General features: G+C 52.2%; 1 protein-coding gene across 2 annotated transcripts in view; it reads left to right on the top strand.

The window, feature by feature from the left end:
- Positions 1 to 21,527, top strand: part of HSPA12A (heat shock protein family A (Hsp70) member 12A) — a 158,190-nt gene that overhangs the window by 72,235 nt on the left and 64,428 nt on the right. Inside the window, exon 1 of one of the 2 annotated variants that reach the window (XM_046027316.1) lies at positions 17,979 to 18,151. The exons of the other annotated variant lie outside the window; for it this stretch is intronic. Within the exon in view, the coding sequence (XP_045883272.1) occupies positions 18,109 to 18,151 (43 nt within the window). The 5' untranslated portion in view covers positions 17,979 to 18,108. Of the gene's footprint in view, positions 1 to 17,978; positions 18,152 to 21,527 lie in introns of those variants that run through there. 2 annotated transcript variants of the gene reach the window in all.

Raw genomic sequence — 21,527 nt, 5'->3', positions numbered from 1 at the left:
TTCTGCTCAGCAGCGAGTCTGCGTCTACCTCTGTGATTTCTCTTGCTCTTGATCTCTCTCGAATAAATAACAAATCCTTTTTAAAAAGTATTTTAAGAAAGTATAAAAAAAAAGTCAAGGTTGAAAGGTTTCAAAGGGGAGCAAGCCATGATCATGATTTGCATTTTGGAAAAAATCATAGATAGTGGACTGGGTGTGGGGGGCTGGGACTAGGGCAAGGAGACCATCTGACAGAATAATCCAGAGAGACATGGCCAGGCCTCATCTGAGGCTGTGCCAGGGCGGGGGCGGAGTGACTGTGGACGTCTATGGGGTCCAGCGGTCACTGGGATGGGTGCAGGCCAAGTGCTTTCTGCACTGTCTGTGAGGGCAAGGATCGGGGTATTCGGAGCCTTGCACAGTGCCTGGCGCATACGAGGAGCTCCGTGAATATTTGCATGTACCATAAAAAACAGCGCTGCCGCTGTGGCTGGAGAAACATCAGTGCAACCTCCCCAGATAATTGAAAGCAATTTCAAACGTTCCTGCCATCTCCTAGGAAATGCAAAGGGAGACATTCATGACATCCAGCACAACTTAAAAAATCCTTTTTTGCTTGTCATTGCCTGCCTCCCTACGTTCTCATCTTCCCATATTCATGGCAGCCGCCCCCAACATCTCTCTTCTCTTTCCAGATTTGCAAACTTTCTTCTTCGCGTCTGTTCTTCTTTTCCCTTCCACCTTCAACTTTTAGGTCAAAGCTGTCTTCTTTTTTCCTCTGTTCTTCTTTTTTAAACTCTGGCAAGAATGACAGTTCTCTGTCCCATGTACATTAGCTAGCCTCTGGCTTCTCCAGTTGTGTGTGCGTATGTGTTTTATCCTTTCTCTACACTAACATCATAGAAACTCAGGTGTCAAGGATGCACAGAGAAACATCCTTTTATTTTTTTTAAGACTTTGTTTGTCTATTTAATTATTTATTTGAGAGAGAGATAGAGCAGGAGGGAGGGGGGAAGGGATCTCAAGCAGACTCTGCACTGAGCGTGGAACCAGACGCGGGCCCCGATCCCACCACCTCGAGATCATGACATGAGCCGAAATCAAGAGTTGGTCGCATAACTGACAAGAAGTATACTTTAGAAGCAGGGAGAGGGGAGGAAGAATGCACACACTTAGACTTTCCTATCTTTTTTGTTTTAGTTGTTACTTATAAATAAGCAAATGTTTTCAGCAGATATTGGGAGTATTGATTCCTTGCACTTGGTGGCATTAAACAGAGTAGAAAGAATTTTTACAAATACTATTCTACGTTATCATCCAAAAGCCCTTATGCAATGCTGTTAATATCCTCATTTTACAAATGAGAAAAATGAGGTGTGGAGAGGACATGTGATTTGAAATTTGATAACTACCTGAGCAAATAGATGATGATTTGTGGCTTAGTATTGGGACTTCTGACTGTAGTATTCCTTGAGCTGCATGTGTGGGGTTTGTGTGTGTGTGTACGTGTGTGTGCGTGCGCGTGTGTGTGTGCGTGCGTGTGCGCATGTGTGTGCGTGTGTGTTTGGTTCTTGTTGTTCTGATTTTTGTTGTTGTCATTTGTTTTTTTCTTTGCCAGTTCTTGTTAGGATCAAAGAGAAGTCAGGGTCTGACTGACCAGAGATGTTGAGTGACTTGCACAAAATCACACAGCGAGTTGGAAGATTGCTTAGATTCTCAGTTTCTAATCCAGATTCTCCAGATTCTAGGTTCTAAATTCCCGAGTCAGATCCTGGGCTGGCAGCAGAGAGTGGACCCTGGAGCTCTCGGTGCCTTTGAATCTTAGGGGCTGGTTGGCACTCTTTGGCTGTAAGCCACAGAGACTGGGTGTGGCTATTAAAGCTATAAAAAAAGGGGGGGGTAGTGGAAGGTTATAGGGCAGCTCACAGAATCAACAGAGCTGATCGACTAGGACTTGGAAAGCATAGGATCTTGAAATGAGGGTCTCAGGGAGAGGTAGTTCCTCGGAGCAAGTGGGCGTGTCTCCAGCAGAAGAGGAGTGGGTGCTGGGCAGGCCCAGATCACCAGAGTCCCCCCAAGTAATGTCTATGACTCTGCACACTAAGCGCTGGATGGTGTCAAAGCCACTGTTACTGACTCAGAATCGATTCCCACCTTATCTCTTTTGGGAAGAGTCCTGATTTTGCTCATACTCATGGAAGGAGACGATCCCCAGCTCAGGAGGAAACCCAACTTCATTTAAGCCGGTGGAGATAATCCCATTGTCCTTGAGCAGGGCTGGTTTCAGACTTCAGAGTGGGCGTGTGGTCCAGTCCTGTCAGGTGAGCAGAGGCTGGGTGGGGAAGGACAAAGGCCCGCAGGAAGACTTGCTGTCTTCCCCCTCTGGCCACCCCATGGCTAGATGGGACACATGGAAGGGCAGGGCCATCTCGCTGCCCTCCTGAGGTCATCCACCCACAGTGTAACTGGGCAGGGCTGCAGGGATGGACACAGAGCTCCCTCCTAAGCACTTGTTACTGAGTCAAGGTTTTTTATTATGTGTAGCTGGAGGTGTCCTGATATAGAAACTCTGGGACAGAATGGCAGATTTATTCCCCATTACTCCAGAGGTTAGAACTAAGGCCAGAAAGTGACATAATGAGGCAGACATTTCAACTCTTAGAGGAAGAGCTTGCTGACACCACTCTAAGATGGGGTGGGGGGAGGGAGAGGACGTGGGACCTTCAGATAGTGAGCTTCCCATCCCGGGAGGCATTCAAACAAGATGACTGCCGGGGGTGCAGCAGATGCGTTTTCTGCAGGGAGCAAAAGATTCAACAGGATCACCTCTAAAGTTCTTCTGATCTTGAACTTCCAGAGTTCTGTGGTCAGGAGCAAAGGCCTAGAATCAGCCCGGGCCTCCGTCCTCAAATATTCCACGGGGTCAGATTTTCCTATTTTCTATGCATTTAAATACATTCTTTTAATTTTTTTTTTTTACTTTAAATTCAGTTTTTCTGATACTTTGAAAAACCTGAGCAAGCTCCATGTGTTGCTACCTATTCTTAGAGTCTCTGAAAAAAACATTTTATAAATACATTCTCTCTCTCTTTGTCTCTATCACACACATATACACATTCACACGGACACGCAAATACACAGGAACGTAATTACACACAGTCAACACCCAAATTATCCATAGGCAAGAATTCTAACCAGAAAACAGAAACCCCCACCCCTGGACCCTTAGCATTTTCCATGTAACCCCTGTTTTCTTCGGGTCATGAGCTGTCTAATAAGATCACCCATGGACTTGAAGTGAGAAGATGTGTGTTTGAATTCTGGCCCGGCTGCTTCCTGGCTGAGTGGTCCTGTGCAAGTCCCTTGCTTCTCTAGGCCTGAACTAATAGACCACCCCTAGTAGAGTAGCCATCCCGGGCTGGCACATCGGTGAGCCATAACTAGCAACTGAAGTCATGAGACATGGCCTCCAGGAGGCTGGGACACGTCCAAAGAAGAGGACCCAGGGTGGGGTGCAGGTGGGCACGGTTAGCAACGTTCTCAGAAGATGGAACTTGGGATACCGATTTGGATGACTCAGAGGTTTCCAAGGAGTCCACAGTCTACAAATCAAGGTACCCCCTTCCCTGAATGGTGTCAGGCGCCTGACATTCAGACGTGCCTTTGCAGACTCACCCCTCTGTTTAAACCCCTCTCTTTCTGACCTAGCCCACTTTTGTTGATTTAATTTTAAAGATTCAAATATTGATTTTATTTAGATTGTAAAAGAAAAACGTATTATCTGTTGGAAATGTGGAAATGTGTGGTGCAGTGGTAGAATAAGAAAATCACTCATAAGCTTATTATACAGGGATTATCACTATCACTGCGTTAATGTCTTTGCTTCTAGTCTTTTAAATGGATGGATAGCTATTATAGAGGAATAGAGAAGTAGATTGGTGGCGATTTGCATTTATCTGGATATGTAGATACTGTAAGGACTCAGGCTATAATCAATAGTACCTGACATTTATTGGCGCTTACTTTGTGCTAGGGACTTGTTCTACATGCAAGTATTATCTCATTTAATTTTTGGAATGCTCCAAAAAGTAGGTAAAGTTATTATCCCCATTTTACTGATGAAAACACTGAGGCAACAAGTAGTGGCCACCGCCATGCAGATCCACTGTGTAGATCTATGAACCCCTCAAAATGGTGTGCAGCGTCTGAGCCCTTATCCGATTCCCAAAGGGGCACGTGACCCAGGAGGTCCTGAAGGGTGGCCACAGGCCCTGGGACGGGGGAGGGTAAGCCCCACCCTGCATTGGCAGGTGTCCAGGCGGTTGCCCTGGCAAGTAAGCTTGGGGAAGGGCAGACTTTCTGAGCTCACTTGTGGAACCTGAGAAGGACTTTTGTGGGATCTGACATTTCGTGTCCAAATGTGAAATTCCTTGGCCCCCACACAGAGCTGAATGTGTTTGCTGGAGCTTGTTTGCCTTCTGATCTCACACGCACACCCTTGGTTTGTTTTGAGAGCTGCAGTTTCAAGAAACAGCAACACAATTTAGAAACCAAATCAAATGGCCAGAGTGGGAGTAGAGGCCGAGGCAAGAGGCAGCTCCCCACCCTTCCTGGGAAGCGAGGGGCAGTCTCCAGACAGAGTTTAGAGAAAGAGAGAGAAAGAAAAATATGATAAATCATTAAAGGGAATCTGGAAAGGACCAAAGGCCCCCTCATTGTCCATCTGTCTTAGCACAACTGTTTCATTTCTCTGATGCCAGGATCTATCCACATGCAGGTGTAATTTTAGTGGTTATAATCATGAGTCTATAGGCATTTTCTGCTTTTTTGGAACTTAACATTGTATTATGACATTTTCCCATGTTTCTATACCACCTTCCCATTTATATTTGTAATTCTATTCACTTGTATGCTTTGCATGAAATAACACTGAAACATACATGCATAAGTTGTTTCCTTTGTCCTAGAATAGATTTCTAAGAGGATTAATGGATCAAAGTACTTTTAATGTTACTTATGCTTTTCCGAAGCATGAAACTCGGTTTGTGACAGCATCTTCTATGTCTCCATGAAAGGATAAGCTTTTTTTTTTAAATTTTTTATTTATTTCTTATTTTTTTATAAACAGTGTATTTAAAGGATAAGCTTTAACACTACCTCATCATCATTAGATACTATCATTTCATTGTATTATAATTGACGCCACGTTTTCTCAGTGTTTAATTATATACACACACATATAAATTACCGATGAGAATGATAATTTTTCATGTGCTTGCTTAACTGTTTTCTTTGTGGAGATATTTCTTTGTGACAGTTGTGTATTTAGCTCTGGACTTTGGGAAACACACGCGTGTGCATACACACAGGCTCACCTGTTAGATCATACGTAATGCGACCTACTACCTCATTTATTTTCCTTCTTTATTTTAATTAAAGATTTTATTTGTTTGTTTAAGAGAGAGAGCGCGCACACAGCAGGGGGAGGGGCGGAGGGAGAGGGAGGAGCAGACTTCCCACTGAGCAGGGAGCCTGGGATCATGACCTGAGCAGAAGGCAGATGCTAACGGGCTGAGCCACCCAGGGGCCCCTCTTCTAGTTTCTGTCTTATCCTCAATTTGCTTTGTTTCTGAAGAAAACAAACAAAACAGAAACTTAACTTTTTAAAGTTCAATATTTTAATTTTTTTTTTAATTCTCCTCTTGCTCCAAACTTAGAACTTTAACAGGACACTAGATAAAATAGGAAATGAAGACAGTCACAGCGTTTTGGGAGGGGTAAAACAAATACTACCCTCTTACCTTGACCCAGACCTTAGCACCCTCCATCCTCAGAGCAAACCAGAGCTGGACAATGTATGTCTTCCCACTTTCCGGGTGCAGCCTGTCGGGGTGCAGGCTTGTCATGGGAGGAGGCTTCTTTCTTGTCTGCCCTCCCACCTCTGCGCCAGCTAGGGAAAGCCTTTGGTGGGGCGATGGGACCATCGGGGTGGCTGATTACACGGCACAGAGCAGAGCGCCAGCGAGGGAGAGGCTGGCTTGTGGACCCCCGTGTTGCTGGAGCCGGCTGGCCCTGGCCCGCGCACGGGGCGCTCTCTTGGGAAAGGGAAATGCAGTAGCACAGTGGAGCTCTGGGCATCTTTTCCAGCAGGAAATAAGCAAACAGAGAAGGGGGCTGCTGCTGCTGGTGACTGAAGTCAGTGTCACCGTCAAGTTTAGCTGGGGGTGGGGTGGGGGGTGGGGGGGTGCGTCCTCTGTCACTGAGCACTTAGGTGCCAGCGTTTCAGCCGGCATGCTGAATTTCATTTCCTCTTCGCCGTGGCACTGGGAGGTGGGTGCCGTGATCAGTCCCATTCGGCGGATGAGGAAAACAAGGCTGAGGGTAATTAACACCGCAAACTCAGAAGTGGCAAAGCTGGGATTCTGCTCTGGGCCCCAACAGGCAGCGTGAGGCAGGAGGAATAAGCGTGTTTTGTATCTGCGTTGTAGGAGACTGGGCATCAGAGAGGCTTGGTGATCTGCTTGAGGCCACACGGCGAAAGCCCGGCAGAGCCTGGTCTTGGAGACAGGGGTCCTGAGACCAGGTCCAGTGCTTGTCCCGCTACTGACATGGCGATCGCCACTGTTAGCAAACTGCACACCTCAGGCCAGGTGGCCCGGGACCCTCTTGGTTCTTAGCAACCTAATGGGAGGTCCTGGTGAGAGGCCGGGTGAGCCCTGCGCCTGGTGCTTTTGTTCTATCACTGTTCTAGCCCCAGCACTCTCGCACGTGGGTTTGGCCTGCAGGATCATGGAATGTGCCTGTGGCCAGCGCAGGGCTGGAAGACAACACAGCGCCTTTGTCCCCGCTGCCCTGACCACCCCCAGATCGTCCTTCTCACGCATGGCCCGCATCCCTCGGCTGGCTGAGTAGGGTAGGCTGTTAAGTTTACCTTTAATTTGTTGATTTTCCAAATTTACAGACTTTCTGAGGAGAGGCCGAGTAAGAAAAATAGTCACCTGGGAAACACGTACCCTCTTTTCTAAAGCTCGTGCCTCATTCAGGCAAGCCGGAACCATTCCTGAGAACTGGTTATGAGTAATAACCAACTGCACTGACCGACACTGATGGGCAGTTTCCGTTGCTGAAGAAGCTAGGGGAAGCATTATCTGATGTAAAGCTCCAGTGGCCCTAGTGTATGGGGCTTTATCGACCCTCTTTTACAAGGGAATCCGAGAAGGACGGTTACTTACCCAAGACTACAGAGCTGGAAGGGATGGAGCTAGGATTCAAACCCAAGGATAACCCAATTCCCAAACTCATAACCCTTTTGCTTAACACTTAACCCTTTTGCTGCCTGCCTCCTGCCCTCCAGGGCCTTGCTTTCTGACGGAGGAGATAGAAGGTAGGGGAGGCCCAGAACATATCCTTATAAATTTTCCATGCCTGAGGACTGGTCAAGGTGTGCCTCGAGTTTTGGTTGTGCCCATTTGCTTCTCTGCTTTCCACCGAGGCTGGGAGCTCCTGACGGCCGGGTCCACATCTGGCTAGACTTTGTCTCTCTGCCCAGCGGCACAGTGAGGGGCTTGCAGGTGTCTGTTGGAAAAGGAGAATGAATAAGAGAGAATGTCTCAGCTGATTGGGAGTGGGATGTTTTAAGAAATGGTATGATTTTAATGCAAACGTTGTTTATAAAAGAGCAGAGGGGTGGACCCACTTCCTTTAGAGCAGAACTTCGCGTCCAGATGGTAAAGCTGCCCGGCTCTGGGTGACTCCGGCTCCAAGACTTCCGGCAATGACTTGACTTGACTACCTTCAATGTCCACATCTGAAATCCAGGCCAATATCAGTTTGTGCTTCAGAGGGAAGGCTGTGGAAATTAAATGAGTGTATTGGCGCATAAGCTGTGAATGACAGCTGCTGCGATGGCCTCCTGGGAGAGCCCGTGTCACTTGATGAGTTGGATTTTTAAAATTTGGTAACTTGGATGGTTGGGTACCCGGGGATTCGTTGTATCATTCTGTTCTACTTCCGTGGATGCTTGAAACTTGCCGCAAGAAGATGGATGCTTTAAAAACAAGTACTAGATATCTTAGATGTTCGTTCTGCTTAGAAAACAAACACAAATAGGGGTGGGGGGTTGGGCAAAATGGGGGAAGGCGGGTGGGAGGTCCAGGCTTCCAGTTACTGAGTGAGTAAGTCACGAGGGTAAAAGCTACAACATAGGGAACATAATAAAAAACAAAAGCAAGGGACACCTGGGTGGCTCAGTGGGATGAGCCTCTGCCTTCGGCTCAGGTCATGATCCCAGGGTCCTGGGATGGAGCCCAGCATCCGGCTCTCTGCTCACCGGGGAGCCTGCTTCTCCCTCTCTCTGCCTGCCTCTCTGCCTGCTTGTGATCTCTGTCAAATAAATAAATAAGATCTTAAAAACAAAAACAAAATACAAATGCAGACACATCATGGGGTAGGATGCAGAAGATACATGAAAACTTTGAATCAAACAGCAGATTTGAAAGAAACGAATGGTTTAATTCAGCCACTTTGATTTATGCCCTGAGGCCAAGGCTGCCTGTGGTCTCACGGGGCCTTCAATGTTGTCATCTTTAAAAAGTCAGGAATAGTGACACTTCCCTCCAAGTACTTTATGAGTTAAGTGAGAGGAGAGATGTGAGGGTGCTTTGTAAACTGTAATTCTGCCTTCCAGTTGGATGATTTGTTCATTCATTTGACACATTTCTTAAGGCCCTGCTACACGCCGGGTGCTGGGCTGAGCACCAGGACACAGTCTATTGCTACTGCCTACAGGGAAGGGACAGTCTAGTGGGAAAGGCTCAGAATAAACAGTAAGGGAAGTGGCTTTAAAGTATGTTTGTGTCATGGAGAAATGGGGTGGCATGAGGTAACATGGAACAGCACGTGGGACCAGAGAGGACCTCTCCAGGGCGCTGACCTTTAAGGTGAGTCAGTTGGATGATAGTAAGCAGGGGCAGAGGTGGGGAGAGAGGTCAGCAGAGGGGGAAGCAGGAAGTACTGGACCTGGTCAAGAAGAGAGAAGACAGACTAGTGTCAAATTACTGGGTACAGTTGGTTAGGTTGTGGACTGTTCAATCCTGGGGTATATCTGAGACATTGTGGACCTGTATGTTTTTTTACCTCCATTTTCTGATAGATAAAATTAGTGTGTTATTTTGATTTAGTCAGGATATTATGTTGGTTTCCCGGCGGTTGGAAGTCAAATGTCTTGAGAAAGGGACTCCTTGTTCTAAATGTGAATGTGTCGTATGGGTTAGTGAATGGGGGATGAGAGAAGGGTGTGACCAAGATGGAGCTAGCAAGGCGAATGGGGTCACATCCTGGAGGGCCTCGTAGGCCTGGGAAACAAGCTTGGGTTGATCCTAGTTCCAGTGGGCAATCTTTAGAAGGGTTAGGAACAGAGAAAAGTCAATCTTGACCAACTTCCCGGACATCTCTCAGGCTGATCTGAAGGGGGCGCAAGAGTAGCCGTATGAGGCCCTGGGAGGCTGATGAGAGGCAAAGGGGATGGTCTGTGTTAGCCTGATGGCTGTGGCCCACCAGAGAAGTGATGCTCATCCTGCATTTGTTAATGAGGAAAAAGTCCAAAGCAGAGTAGAAGTCAACGGGAGATGGGGAGAAGACAGGGTTTTGAAGATATTTTATAGCCAGAGGTTATTTCTTTTTCCTGAATCCCAAAGTCCTTGAAGACCCCCTCACGTCCCCATCGTCTCACTTTGGTCAAATGCCCATGCTTTGTTCCAGACAGCCTGGCGCACTGTCCAGAATGGAAGTCCATCGCAAGCAAATAGATCCGGGATTTGGGGGAAGAGGGAGTGAGGGTAGGCAGACCTCTGAGGCTGGGACCAGGGGGAGACAGAGGTGGGCCGGGTGGTCTGGGTGTGATGGCTCAGCTTGTCTCAGCCCCAGCTGCCGCCTGGGTAGCTCTGAGCACTACGGGCGCTGTCTCCATTGATCATGCTACCCTGTCAGGAGGGCGACATCACTGTCCTCTCTACAGGGAGAGACAGGGGTTCTGAGGAGTTTGGCTAAGTTGCCCAGGGCACCCTCCCTGATGCCAGAGACCTCCCTTGCTCCACCATTCAGAGCCTACTTCCTGACATGGCCCCGCCCCCTCTGCCCAGTGTACCCATGGAAAAGCCACCATTTTGTTTAGCTGCTAACAGATGGAGACTTTTTTTTTTTTTAAAGATTTTATTCATTTATTTGACAGAGAAAGATCACAAGCAGGCAGAGAGGCAGGCAGAGAGAGAGGAGGAAGCAGGCTCCCTGCCGAGCAGAGAGCCCGATGCGGGACTCAATCCCAGGACCCTGAGATCATGACCTGAGCCGAAGGCAGCGGCCCAACCCACTGAGCCACCCAGGCGCCCAGATGGAGACTTTTAAAAAAAAATATTTTATTTATTTATTTGACAGACAGAGATCACAAGTAGGCAGAGAAGCAGGCAGAGAGAGAGAGGAAGGGAAGCAGGCTCCCTACTGAGCAGAGAACCTATGCAGGGCTTGATCCCATCTCAGGACCCTGAGATCATGACCTGAGCTGAAGGCAGAGGCTTTAACCCACTGAGTGACCCAGGCGCCCCCAGTGGAGACTTTTGAGTTTGATTCTTAGTCTGGGTTCTGAGAGCCCTCAGCTGGGCTCTAGGGTGCTGAGAGCCTGGAACTCTACAGTGGGAGAAGCCTTTCCGCCAGAATAAAGACAGAGTCTTGCTCACCAAGAGTACAAATTTTGGTGGTTTGGCTTCCTCCATTCTTAAAACAAAGTGCCTGGTACATAGTAAAACCTCATACATATCTATGGAAGGAATGAATGAATCTCATGATTAAGGTCCTTATCCAATTGTTCTTCCTTAGTCTATGGCTTCCAGAACTCAAGGACATCTTTTCATGGGCACTTGGTGAAGACTTAATGGTCCCTCTCCACTTGATGGGTGAGGCCCAGAGACAAGCTCTCACAGGCTGAGCTCAGGGACCTGATGACCTTCCCTCAGCCTGGCGCTGCCTTCCCCCTTTCTCCATGCAAATCCTGTGACCACAGACCTGCCTCCAGGAAGAAGACACAGAACCATGCAGGCCAGGAGGGCACAGCAGCCTCTCACATCTACGTGGGGTGTGCAGATGTTCCCACGATGGGGTAGAACTATCCCCACAGGCAGCTCTAGATGCCTGGATGGGGGAGAACCATCCAGACGAGCAGGTGACAAGGCGGCACCGAGATAGGGGAGATCTGATTTTTCGGGGGCTTTTCCCACAGCTGCAGGTGGCTGGATCTGCTCAGATTTATCTTTGCAGGGTTCAGAATGCTCTCTTTGCCTGAGATGGAATTCTAGAAAGTTGGAGAGGAGGGATCCTGGAGGTCAGCACCATGCCACACTCTCTGCAGGAGGCAGACATTGCTACTCATCACTGCATTCCTATCCGCAGAGCTAGAAAGGGCCTTAGTGCCTCTGGTGTCTGGGCAGTCATCAGCAATCAATTGCAGTTAGCCTCCTGCTGGGCCTTTTGCAGTGGTGGGGAGGGGGGTTTGGGGGCGGTTGGGCGGGTGGGGGAGACTGAAAGCCCAGCAGAGCCAAGAAGCAGGGGGCTGTCCCTAACTTCTCTGAGCCCCAGTTGCCACTGCATTATTTATTTACATGACCACTCATTCATTTCTTCAACAAATGTATCTCCAGCTCCTCGTGAGCCAGGCACTGGGCTAGGAGAGAGATGCAACAGGTAATTTTTTTCTATAACTCAAAAACTTTTGGCTCTGACAAGCTAGTTTGTTGCAGCCCTTGTGATAGCTCTCCCGGCCCCAGGATCATTCCCATTTTCCTTCTCTGAGCCTCATCCCTGGTCTCACTTTCTGTGCTGGCCTCCTTCATACACGGCTTCCAGAATGTTCCATCTTATCAGGAACCAGGCGCTTGCAGAGCCAGGGTTTGAGCCGTTCTGAGAATACTGCTGAGAGAGGGGCTGCAGACGCTTGCTCTGCTGTTTGAAATATTTACCAAAAAATATTTGGATGGCCCTTCATTACCTGCGCGGGCCTGTTTACAGTGCCGGCCGGAGTGGTTGTGAAATTCTGAGAAACAATTTCCTGTGGAACGTGAATGTTTCTCCTGGAAGACTCCTGTGGCAACCCGTGTTGTATATGTGAAGCGTGTTTTGGAATTTTATAGCAGAGAGGCTGATTCACAGCAGATGGGGTAGAAATCCGAGGGAAAAGGTTGTATAAACTCGGCACCACGATTCAGCTCTGAGTTCAGATTTTTAAGATGTTACTAAAGGTCAGAGGTCAAGGACCTTGACCTATTGCCTAGGCTTTCCCTTAAGTTTTTTTTTTTTTAAAGATTTATTTATTTGAGAGAGAGACAGCGCACACGCACGTGTGAGTGTGCACACATGAGTCGGGGGACGGGGAGAGGCAGAGGACAGAGAGAAATTCTCAAGCCGAATCCCTACTCAGTGCAGAGCCTGACGCATGGCTCATTCCCAGGATCATGACCTGAGTCAAAACCAGGAGTCGGTCGCCCAACCAGCTGAACCACCCAGGTGCTACTCCCTGAAGTTTTTGTGTTGCCTTGGCTCATCTGAATCTTGGTGCCATTATAAAGGAGTCACTTTTATGATATTCAGTTTATAGACAAAATTCCAGGGGCATATTATAAAGTCCAAAGCAGCTTTTACTGGAAGCTTCCTACATAAAAGCCCAGATTTGGATTAGTATCAGTGTTTCTCAAAATTTAAAAAAATTTTTCTTGGATAAACATTTTTTTAAAAGCCAGTCACCCCCATATCTTCCATGTATCTTTTATGACCCCCAAATTTTTTGCCTAAATCCATTCTGTAATTTATAATATACAATATATACAATATATTATAATATAATATAATAGGCATTTTTGTGGCCCCAATTTGCAAATTAAATAGTAAGTCCTATTTACTGTAGCAAATGTAGCCTAGCCCTACACCAAGTGTTTTACATATATTGTCTCCCACAATTATCCTGCCTTTGCTTATCAACGCATTTTACAGGTGAAGAAACAGATCCAGAGGGGTGGGGGCAGGGAATGACTCAGCCTGGATTTGAACCTTGGTCTGGCTGACTCCAGGCGACCCCACACCCTTCACTTGCTCTGTCCCTGTCTTGCCACACCCCCAGGGCCAGAACCCTTAGTGGGAGATCCATCAGGAAGCGAGGAAGGTGTGTCTTTGTGGGGGGGCTGGAGGACAAGGAGGGGGACAGTTGCAGCAACTCTGGGGTAAGAGGACCCCAGAGAGGATGAGTCAGGTGAGGGCCTGAGGCTGGGGGCTATTTTCCTTTTTGGTATTTAACTGTCTGTTCCAGGCCCTATGCGAGTCTGGGGGCTACGGCTGTGCACACGACTGACCCTGCCAGCTGGTGGGGGAGATGGGCCACCTGACATTGGAAAGACCTGAGTTCTAGTCTCAGCTCTGCAGCTTCTCAGCTGCACCTTTCTGGGCCTTGATTTTGACATCTATATAATGGGTTGATCATAGTAGTGACCCAGAGCTGTGATGGTGCTATGATAGGAGGGTAAGGGGAGTCAGGCACAGATGACAGGGGGGCCTTGGAGGCCTTGTGCTACCTTGGAGGGCCTTGGTTTTCTGGAACAAGTGCTGTCTAAGCTGAGACCTGGAGGAAGAAAGAGATTTGTTGGTAAAAGGAGTGGAGAATGGACTCCCAGGGAGGTGCCGGTTCTTTGGGGACCTGAGGACAGGCCCATGTGGCTGGAGTGACTAGCATGAGATTACCAGAAGGTGGTGACTTGGCTCTGGGCTGGACCCCTTTTGGGGACTCAAGTGGCCAGCTGAGACCTGTAATTGGTATGAGTGGAATTGGGGACATTCCCGCTGCCCACCACCGCAGACCACAACCTGGGCCCCTCTGGCCCAGAAGGTGGAGAAGAGATCATATGGAGGGTTCTGAAGGGAGTCCACAGGGAGCCCTGTGTGGGGGAGTTCGAGTGGGACTGGAGGGGACTTGCTGCTGAGTGACCTCCCACAAGTATGGACGTGCTCTGCAATGGCTGTGAGAGCCCCCAGGAGTCCGTGTGATGTCCCCGTGGCGGGCTGGGTCCTCCCAGCTGGACAAAGCCTGTCATGCTCCTCTTTCAGTGATGGAGCCCGGCCCTCCTCCATCAAGCATTCGTTGGGCACTGACCACGTACTAGGTGCTCTTCTAGACCGGGGGATACAGACGTGAGCAGCACAGTCCGAGATCCTCCTCTCACGGGGCTTTCTTCCTTGTGGGGACGGGACAGCAAGCTTAGAACCATCTGGGAGGGTGGCATTTCCCGAGTGAGTGAGGATGCAAGCCATGTGCATGTCTTGGGCACTGGGTCCCAGGCAGGGCCACGACCTCTCAGAGGTGGGACGAGATCAGGCATGTTCACACGGATGGCGTGTGCGTTGTGGAGTGAGGGATGGGAGAGTGGAAGCAGCCAGAGTCAAGAGGCGTCAGAAGTCCAGTTCCTGTAGGACCCAGTAGCAGAGGAGTGATGGGATCTCAGGCTGCTTCTACTGGTGACGAGGCTCTGGGCATCAGGGGAGGACAGGGGGAGCCCTTCCCTCTGTCGAGTGACAGGAGACAGGCCACGCTGTTTGTGGCCAGAGAAAGCCTGCGCGGGTTCCCCCACCTTCATGTGCTTCCATCTGCTCTGCTAGAAGTAGATGATGCCCCCGGCTGGCCCAATGTGTGCTCACCAGGGCGGTCTCTAATTAGTGTGAGGATTAAAGCCCCGAGGACAAGCCCCAGGCAGAGGGTGCACTGCCTTTCGTGCTCCCTGAAAATCAAAACTGTCTTCTGCTCTCTGCCCACAGCATGGGGCCTGCATGTCCTCCCCCCGTCGTCCTCACGTGCCTTCCTGTCACTGTGGCTGCATGTCAGCAGAGAGGGCAGGTGGCCCTGGGGCCTTTCCAGCATAGGTGGCAGGAGGGTGGGGACGGCGGGGTTCCTGCTGGTTCTGACAGGCTGCCCAGACCAATGTCTTGGTACTGGAGGTCAGGAGTCTGATGGAGAGGGACAGGGTGCCGTAAGGATACTAAAGAGGGGCACCCTGGCCAGGAAGGGGGTGCAGGGAAGGCACCCTGGAGTTGGGAGGTCTATGCTGAGGTCTTCAGGTTGCTGGTGATGAGGGATGAGGGGCGAACTGGTCAAAACACCAAACACATTTTAAGGCATTTGAAATGCCAGCACCTGAGGGGGGGTTGGGGGTGAAGGACTGAAAGACATTCCGAGGGGCAGGGCGGGGGGGGGGGGGGTAGGGGGGAGGAGCCGAGAGGTGGGTGGGTGGGGCAGACCAGATTCACAAAAAATAAAGGCCCAAAGGGTAGGTAGGGAGCCGGAAGAGGAGGGGTCCTGCAGACCACGTAGGCAGGGAGACGTGATGGGGACGTGGACGAGGGTGGTGGCTGTGAGGACGGAGTGGAAATGTCTACGGTCAGCTAGGCAACGCCGCAGTTGGAGATTGACCAAACTCAGACAGACGCGGAGAGAGGAGTGAGAGCCGATGCTCAGACGTGGGCCTGGGTGGCTTGTGGGTGATGCTGCCTGATAGAGATCCTGCGGCCGGGAGGGAGGACTGCAGAGGATGAGCTGGGCTATGGGAGAGAGCGAAGGGCGTGGGAGGTGCCCTGGGGAGACTCTCAGGAGGTCTGGAGCCCCGAAGGAAGGTCGAGCCCTGGGCGTGGATGTGGGCTTCTCTGCAGATAGATGGAGGAGGCTTCTGAGTGCACAGCTGTCTGAGCAGCAGTGTAGAAGGAGGAGAAAAATAAAACAAAATATGCGAGTTTGGAGATTACCCTGGGAGCCTTGGGGGTTGGGTGGTGTCCTGGGATTCCCTGGGCTGGTAGCCTGGGACTGGATCCCTGAAGGATGCCTGGCTGTGGGCAGGTAGAGGAGGGAAACGATGGGGGGGCGGGGGGGTGTCCAACATGGAGAGAGACATAGACTGTGGCCATATCCGAGGAAGGCTGGGGGAAGGAAGGTTTCTTGGAAGAGAGATGCCAGACAAGGCATGTTGTCAAAGGTGTCGAATATTAAGCTGAAGAGTTAGAGATTTTTCTTGTAGAAAAGGGAGGCCCAGCCTGGTTTTGGAACACAGGAGAGACTTAATCAGAACCACGTTTAATAAAAAACTCTTTCTGGCCTCCCTGCTTAGGCAGAAGTGTCCTTATGCCACTGGTGCTCAGGGGGCAGCATGCTGGCGGCTGTCCCTGCCCTCTGAGCTTCAGTGCATGTGGCCTCAGCCCGGCCGGCTTCACTCAGTGGGGGCAGAGGGGCAGAACTGGGAAGGCAGCTTGAAGGGCCGTCGCAGGGTCAGCCCCGTCACCTCTGCACTGCCTTCATCCTTCCTCCAGCCTGCATTTGGGTGCCCCGTGCTCTTGGCCTGCAGACCGCGTCTTGAGTCTGCCTCTGAGATAATGGGGGATTGTCTCAGTAGGCAAGTAGTCCTGGGAGGGAGAGGGCTCTCTGTAGGAAAACAATGTTTTCCACTCTGGGAGTGCCCCCTGTGGGTCCCCCCATTGCCCACTGTCTGACCATTGTCCACTGTAAAAAGGTGCCTGTGACTTAACATGTAATACTTTTTGGACTGCTTACCCCAACCAATGCATGCTACATGCATCAGCTCATCTAGTCCTCTTCATTCTTAGGAAGTGGGTTCTCTATACCCATTCCACAGATGAGAATATTGAGGCTCAAAGAGGTTAAATAATTAGCTCATGGTCTCATCTATAGTCAGAGACTGTAGGCTCGGGATTTTTAATTCAGGCAAACAGAGGTCAAGTTCATCTTTTTAACTCATCACCCTAAAATCACTCTGAGCAGAGGCTGGTCTCTGGGGTCTCCCAGCAGCACCCGGCCCACCCCCTCCTCCATAACCTGGCAGCATGATGAAGCCTCCTTTAGGTACCTTTTGAGAGCTGTGGCCATCTCAGGGCAAGCTGGTGGTTATCCCACCTTGGTCACTTACTTGATGTGTGTGTTCTAGGGATCATCACTGAAATCCCTTAAACCTCAGTTTCCTTCTCCGCAAAATGGGGACCACTAGTCACTTCTTAGAGTTACGCGGAGCAAATGAGATAAGGCTCTTTAGCACTTAGTATAGGGCCAGGCATAAGGAAAGGGCCCAGTAAAGGTGGTCATGAGAATCATTGCCTCCTTGCACAGAGGACCCAGAAGCCACCTGGCCAGTCCCGAACAGGTGCCAGTGGCGCTGTGTGTGGAGGAGCCGAAGGACAGGGAGGATGAATCATTAACCAAAGCTCTGCATTATTGATGCCGTTATTCTCAGACTTTGAAGGAGGGCCGGCTTGGGAGCCCATATATGGAAGGCGCGTCGCAGCCTCCGCGACAGGCGCCCCCCGGGGTCCCGAGTTGCCATGGAGCCCCGCAGGCAACCCGGGGGCAACCTCCCGCGGTGGTGCTCGGAGCCAGCCCCCCCACCCCCACCCCGCAGGTCCTCGGTCTGCGGCCTGAGCCCTGGCCGCGCCGGGTTCCTCCATCGGGTGGCCCTTGCCCGTTCCCCTGGGACTCTGGGGGAGAGAAACGACCGAGTGGAGACTGGGGCGGGCTTCCTCCGGAGACTGTGGTTTCTGCGCGGTGCCTGCCGCAGGGCTTCAGCCCCGGGCTCTTCCGATGAGCGGAGGCGCGGCGGGGCGGAGGGGACCTGAAATCCGGTCCCCGCCGCTGGCCGAGCAGTGCGCCTTCAGTGCGTCGGCGTCCGGCCGGCTGGCGAGCCGCCGAGCCCCCGCCGCGCCCCCTCCTCGGCGGCGGCGGGCTCCGGGGCGAGCCCGGGAGAGGAGGGGCCAGACCCGGAACGATGGGTCCCGGGGGCGGGCGGACGCCCAGCCGGGCCCCGCGCCGGCCTTCCCCGGCCTTCCCCCGCCGCCCGGGCTCCGCGGGGCGGGGCGCGGGGCGGGGCGCGGGGCGGGCCCGGGAGGAGCGCGGGGAGGAGTCCGGGCTGCGGCTGCGGCCGCGTCACAGCAGCGCTCCCGCTGCCCGGCGCATCAGACCCGGCCCGAGCGCCTCCGAGGACGCGGACGGGGACCCACACCCGCACAGGGGCTGCGCCGGAGGATCCTCTCGCGGGCGGGGGCAGAGCGACCATGGCGGACAAGGAAGCCGGCGGCGGCGACACGGGGCCCCGAGGTGAGCGCGGGGCGCGGGTCCTGCGGCTGCGGCGAGGCGGGCCGGGGAGGGATGAGGCGCGCTTGTCCCGGCGCCCCGCAGCTCCCTCTCGGAAAAAGTGGGCGCGCGCCCCTCAGCATCTTGCCCTCGCGGGGAGGGCCAGGGTCGGCGCCGCGGCGGAGCAGAGTGTCCGGGGGAGGGGGGCCGCCTTCGGCCCGCCAGTCACGTGCTGCGCTCCGCGGCTGGGGTGCGGACACTGCGGCGGGAACCGCAGCCCCTGCCCGGGTGCCCTGGTCATCCCGGTCCCAGGGTGGCGCCTCCTGGGGGGCCCCTTGCGAGTCCGGGCGAGAACCAGCCCCCGGTGTCCATCCCCTGCGCGCGATGCGGGGACGATTGCCGAGTAAGGGGCCGGCCGCCGGGTGGCCCCGTATCCCCAGCGGCTCGTTTCCGTGACTCAGCGAGGCGCGGGTGGGAGCCTGGGGGCAAACCCAGGGTCTGGAGCTGTCCCTTGGCCCCGCCGAGGTCGCGCGTACGTGCCCGGGGTGGGGGCCGCAGCTCCGGGCTGGACTGCAGCTCACTGCCCGCTCCGCCCATCCCCAGGGATTCTGCAGGCGGTGGAGGGGCCAAGCGGCGGGGGGCTCGTCTGTCCCCTCCTTGCCCGGGCGGGGGAGAGGAAGGTGGCTCCCAGTGCGGAGGACCGACGCTCGCATTCTGCAAATGTGCTATGGCCGCTTTCTTTGGGGAGCGTGGTTAGGGCTCGGATGGGGCGGGGGTGCCGGGTAAGGACCGAGAGAGGACCCGGCAGCCGGGGGAAGAGGAGGAGCAGCTTTTGGAGCCCAGGACTATAAATCATGGTTTCGTCAGCGGAGGGGACGGCCTGACAAGGATCGTGGGTCCCAAGTGGGGAAAGTTGGGCGCACGGAGACGCCGCGCGTGTCTGACCTGAGGGGCTTTAGCAGTAGCAGCCGCTGGAGGGGAGCGCAGCCCAGTGACTTCTGGCGAGCCTCAGGGTAAGCCGCCAGGCGAGGATGAAATTAAAATGTCTGGGAGAGGGAAATTCATCCAGGAAAAGCTCTGCGGGCACCTCAAAGCTGGGGAAACTGAGTCAGGTGGCAGCGCAGCCACCACGGGCAGGGGGCTTGCAGTCTTGCAGACTGTGGTCGCGGCCCCCGCCCTCTGCTGCGCTCTGAGCGGCACCTGCCCCCTCCCCAGCCCATTGTTCCAGCAGATCTGGGAGGTGCCTCCCCACGCGGCACTGCAGTGGTGGGGGAGTTGGGGGGGGCATCCTGACAGGGCTCACTCTTGGGAGGGGCCTTGGAGAGCCCAGGCCCGGCCCAAAGGCGCATCAAAATCTGCCCCCACCCCTGCCCTTCCCCAGCTGGCAAAAACGGGGCAATGGGCTGGTGGCTTTGTCTCGATATCACTCAGCAACTGCATGGATTCATTCCCCCTCCCCTACTTTTTCTTTAAATTGAAAAAAAAAATGTAGGGTGATAGGGAGGGACATCAGATTTGCTAAGAATTGCTAAAGCTTAAGTTTCTTGTCTCGCATGCTGGGCTAAACAGTGGATGGCTGTATCAAATTCAAGGTTGGCCATGGGATGTGTGAAATCGGAAGAGTGAGCAGGAATGTGCTTCCCCCTACACCCCACACGTTTGTCTTGTAAAATCGGATTCAGCACCCCTACCCTAGACACACATGCATGCGTGCACACACACACACACACACACTGGGTGGTTGTCTGTCCTCGGGCTGGGAGAGCTCCCCATCCAGGATGGGGAAACACATGCTGGGTGTGTGTGCTGGGCCACCTGCCACCGTTCCCCTGTGCCTGCTCTAGAGTGTTTCTTCACTTCGGTGATCTGCAGTTCCAGGCAGCCTGTGTGAATATTCAACACACGGACTTGGGACACAGAGCAGGCTGTCCCTGGCAACTTGCTGGTTCTCTCTTGGTTCCCAACCCTTCATCTCTAAACATGGGAGATATTAATAGTATCTTATAGGAGCAGAGCCTGCTCACCCATCATCTAACACATCTATTTCTAAGATTTCCTCACTGAATATTCTGTGTGGGGCAAGGAGCATAGCTTATTTTATTTGTTAAAGCCTCAGCAACAGACCTGTTACCAGCATTGCCCTTTCCCCCAGGTAGGAAATCTAATCTAGGTTGAACGACCTATCCAAGGTCAAACATCTTGGAAGTATTTATTTGGACTCAGGCCATCAGATTGCAGGGCTCTAGCCCTTTGCTGCCATTGTGTTTAGCCCCTGTGGGTGTGGCCAGTGATGACTGCTGTATGAGGAACATGAAAATGGTGTTCTTCTGGGGATTATTTCAAGGATGCTTCTGGTGCCAAAGGACGATTGCGGAGGGATCAAACTGTCGGGGATTTTGGACAGTGAGAGCCCTGGGTGGTGCAGTGGGCCAGAAAGGCTGGCTATAACATGTTTCCCAACAGAGCACGTGGGGGTGGGGCGTGGGTAGAGTTCTTCATGAAACAAGAATGGCAGAATGTTGGTAGTTGAAGAAGCTGTCTGATGGGTGCTTAGCGCTTCATTACTATTCCCTTTGTCTATGCGTTTCCTATGAGTTTTCTTTAATTAAATATTTACATTAATTTGCAAAGGGCCACATTTTAATCTTTAGAGCTTTGGACAGCAAAAGCTGAGATGACCTTCAATCCTGCCCCCACCAAGACCTGCATTGGTTGACACAGGGGCCCCTAGAAGGATGAGATGAATGGGCGGGGGGGGGGGGATAGGGAGGCGGTGTGGGATGGTTCAGGCCAGGCTAGCTCTTATGGTGACCGAGTCAGGGGTAGGCGTGGGCAGTGGAAACCTGGTAACTTACTCCAGGGAGGGGATGGGGTTAGGGAGAGGAACAGAGGCAGGGGGGTTTGTCCATGTTGGGGGTGCCTCTGGAGGCATTGGGTTGGGCTTTGGAGATGGGATTCTTAGCATCCTGGTAGTTAATCACAATAAAAACAAGCATTTCGAACATGGACATTTAGTGAGGATTCTGTTGAAAATTTTGAAGTATTGAAATTATTGAATTCCTTCATTTGGCCCCATGCACATTTGTTATTGCCTGAATGGCTAACGGGGGTCCTGTTATGCCCATTTTACAAGGGAGGGAGCTGCCAGGCCTGCGTGGCACAGTCGAAAGTGGGCGGAGTGAAGGGTGGGGGTGGTCAAGCTGTCTAGCCTCTCTCAGCCTGCACCAGGCAGGGCATAGGCCCTGAGGGAATTCCACTGAGGGTCAGAATGAATGGGCGCACACATGTCTCGTGGAGTGTGGCTGCCTCACTTCACCCATGGCCACCAAACTGTAGATGGAAGTGCAGGGCACTGCTTGCAGCTCCCAAGAAGCCAGGGACAAGTTGAAATGATGCTCTG

The sequence above is a fragment of the Meles meles genome, chromosome 13, assembly GCF_922984935.1.
Source record: "Meles meles chromosome 13, mMelMel3.1 paternal haplotype, whole genome shotgun sequence".
NCBI classification, from domain to species: domain Eukaryota; kingdom Metazoa; phylum Chordata; class Mammalia; order Carnivora; family Mustelidae; genus Meles; species Meles meles.
This window is presented reverse-complemented; position numbering and strand designations above follow the sequence as displayed.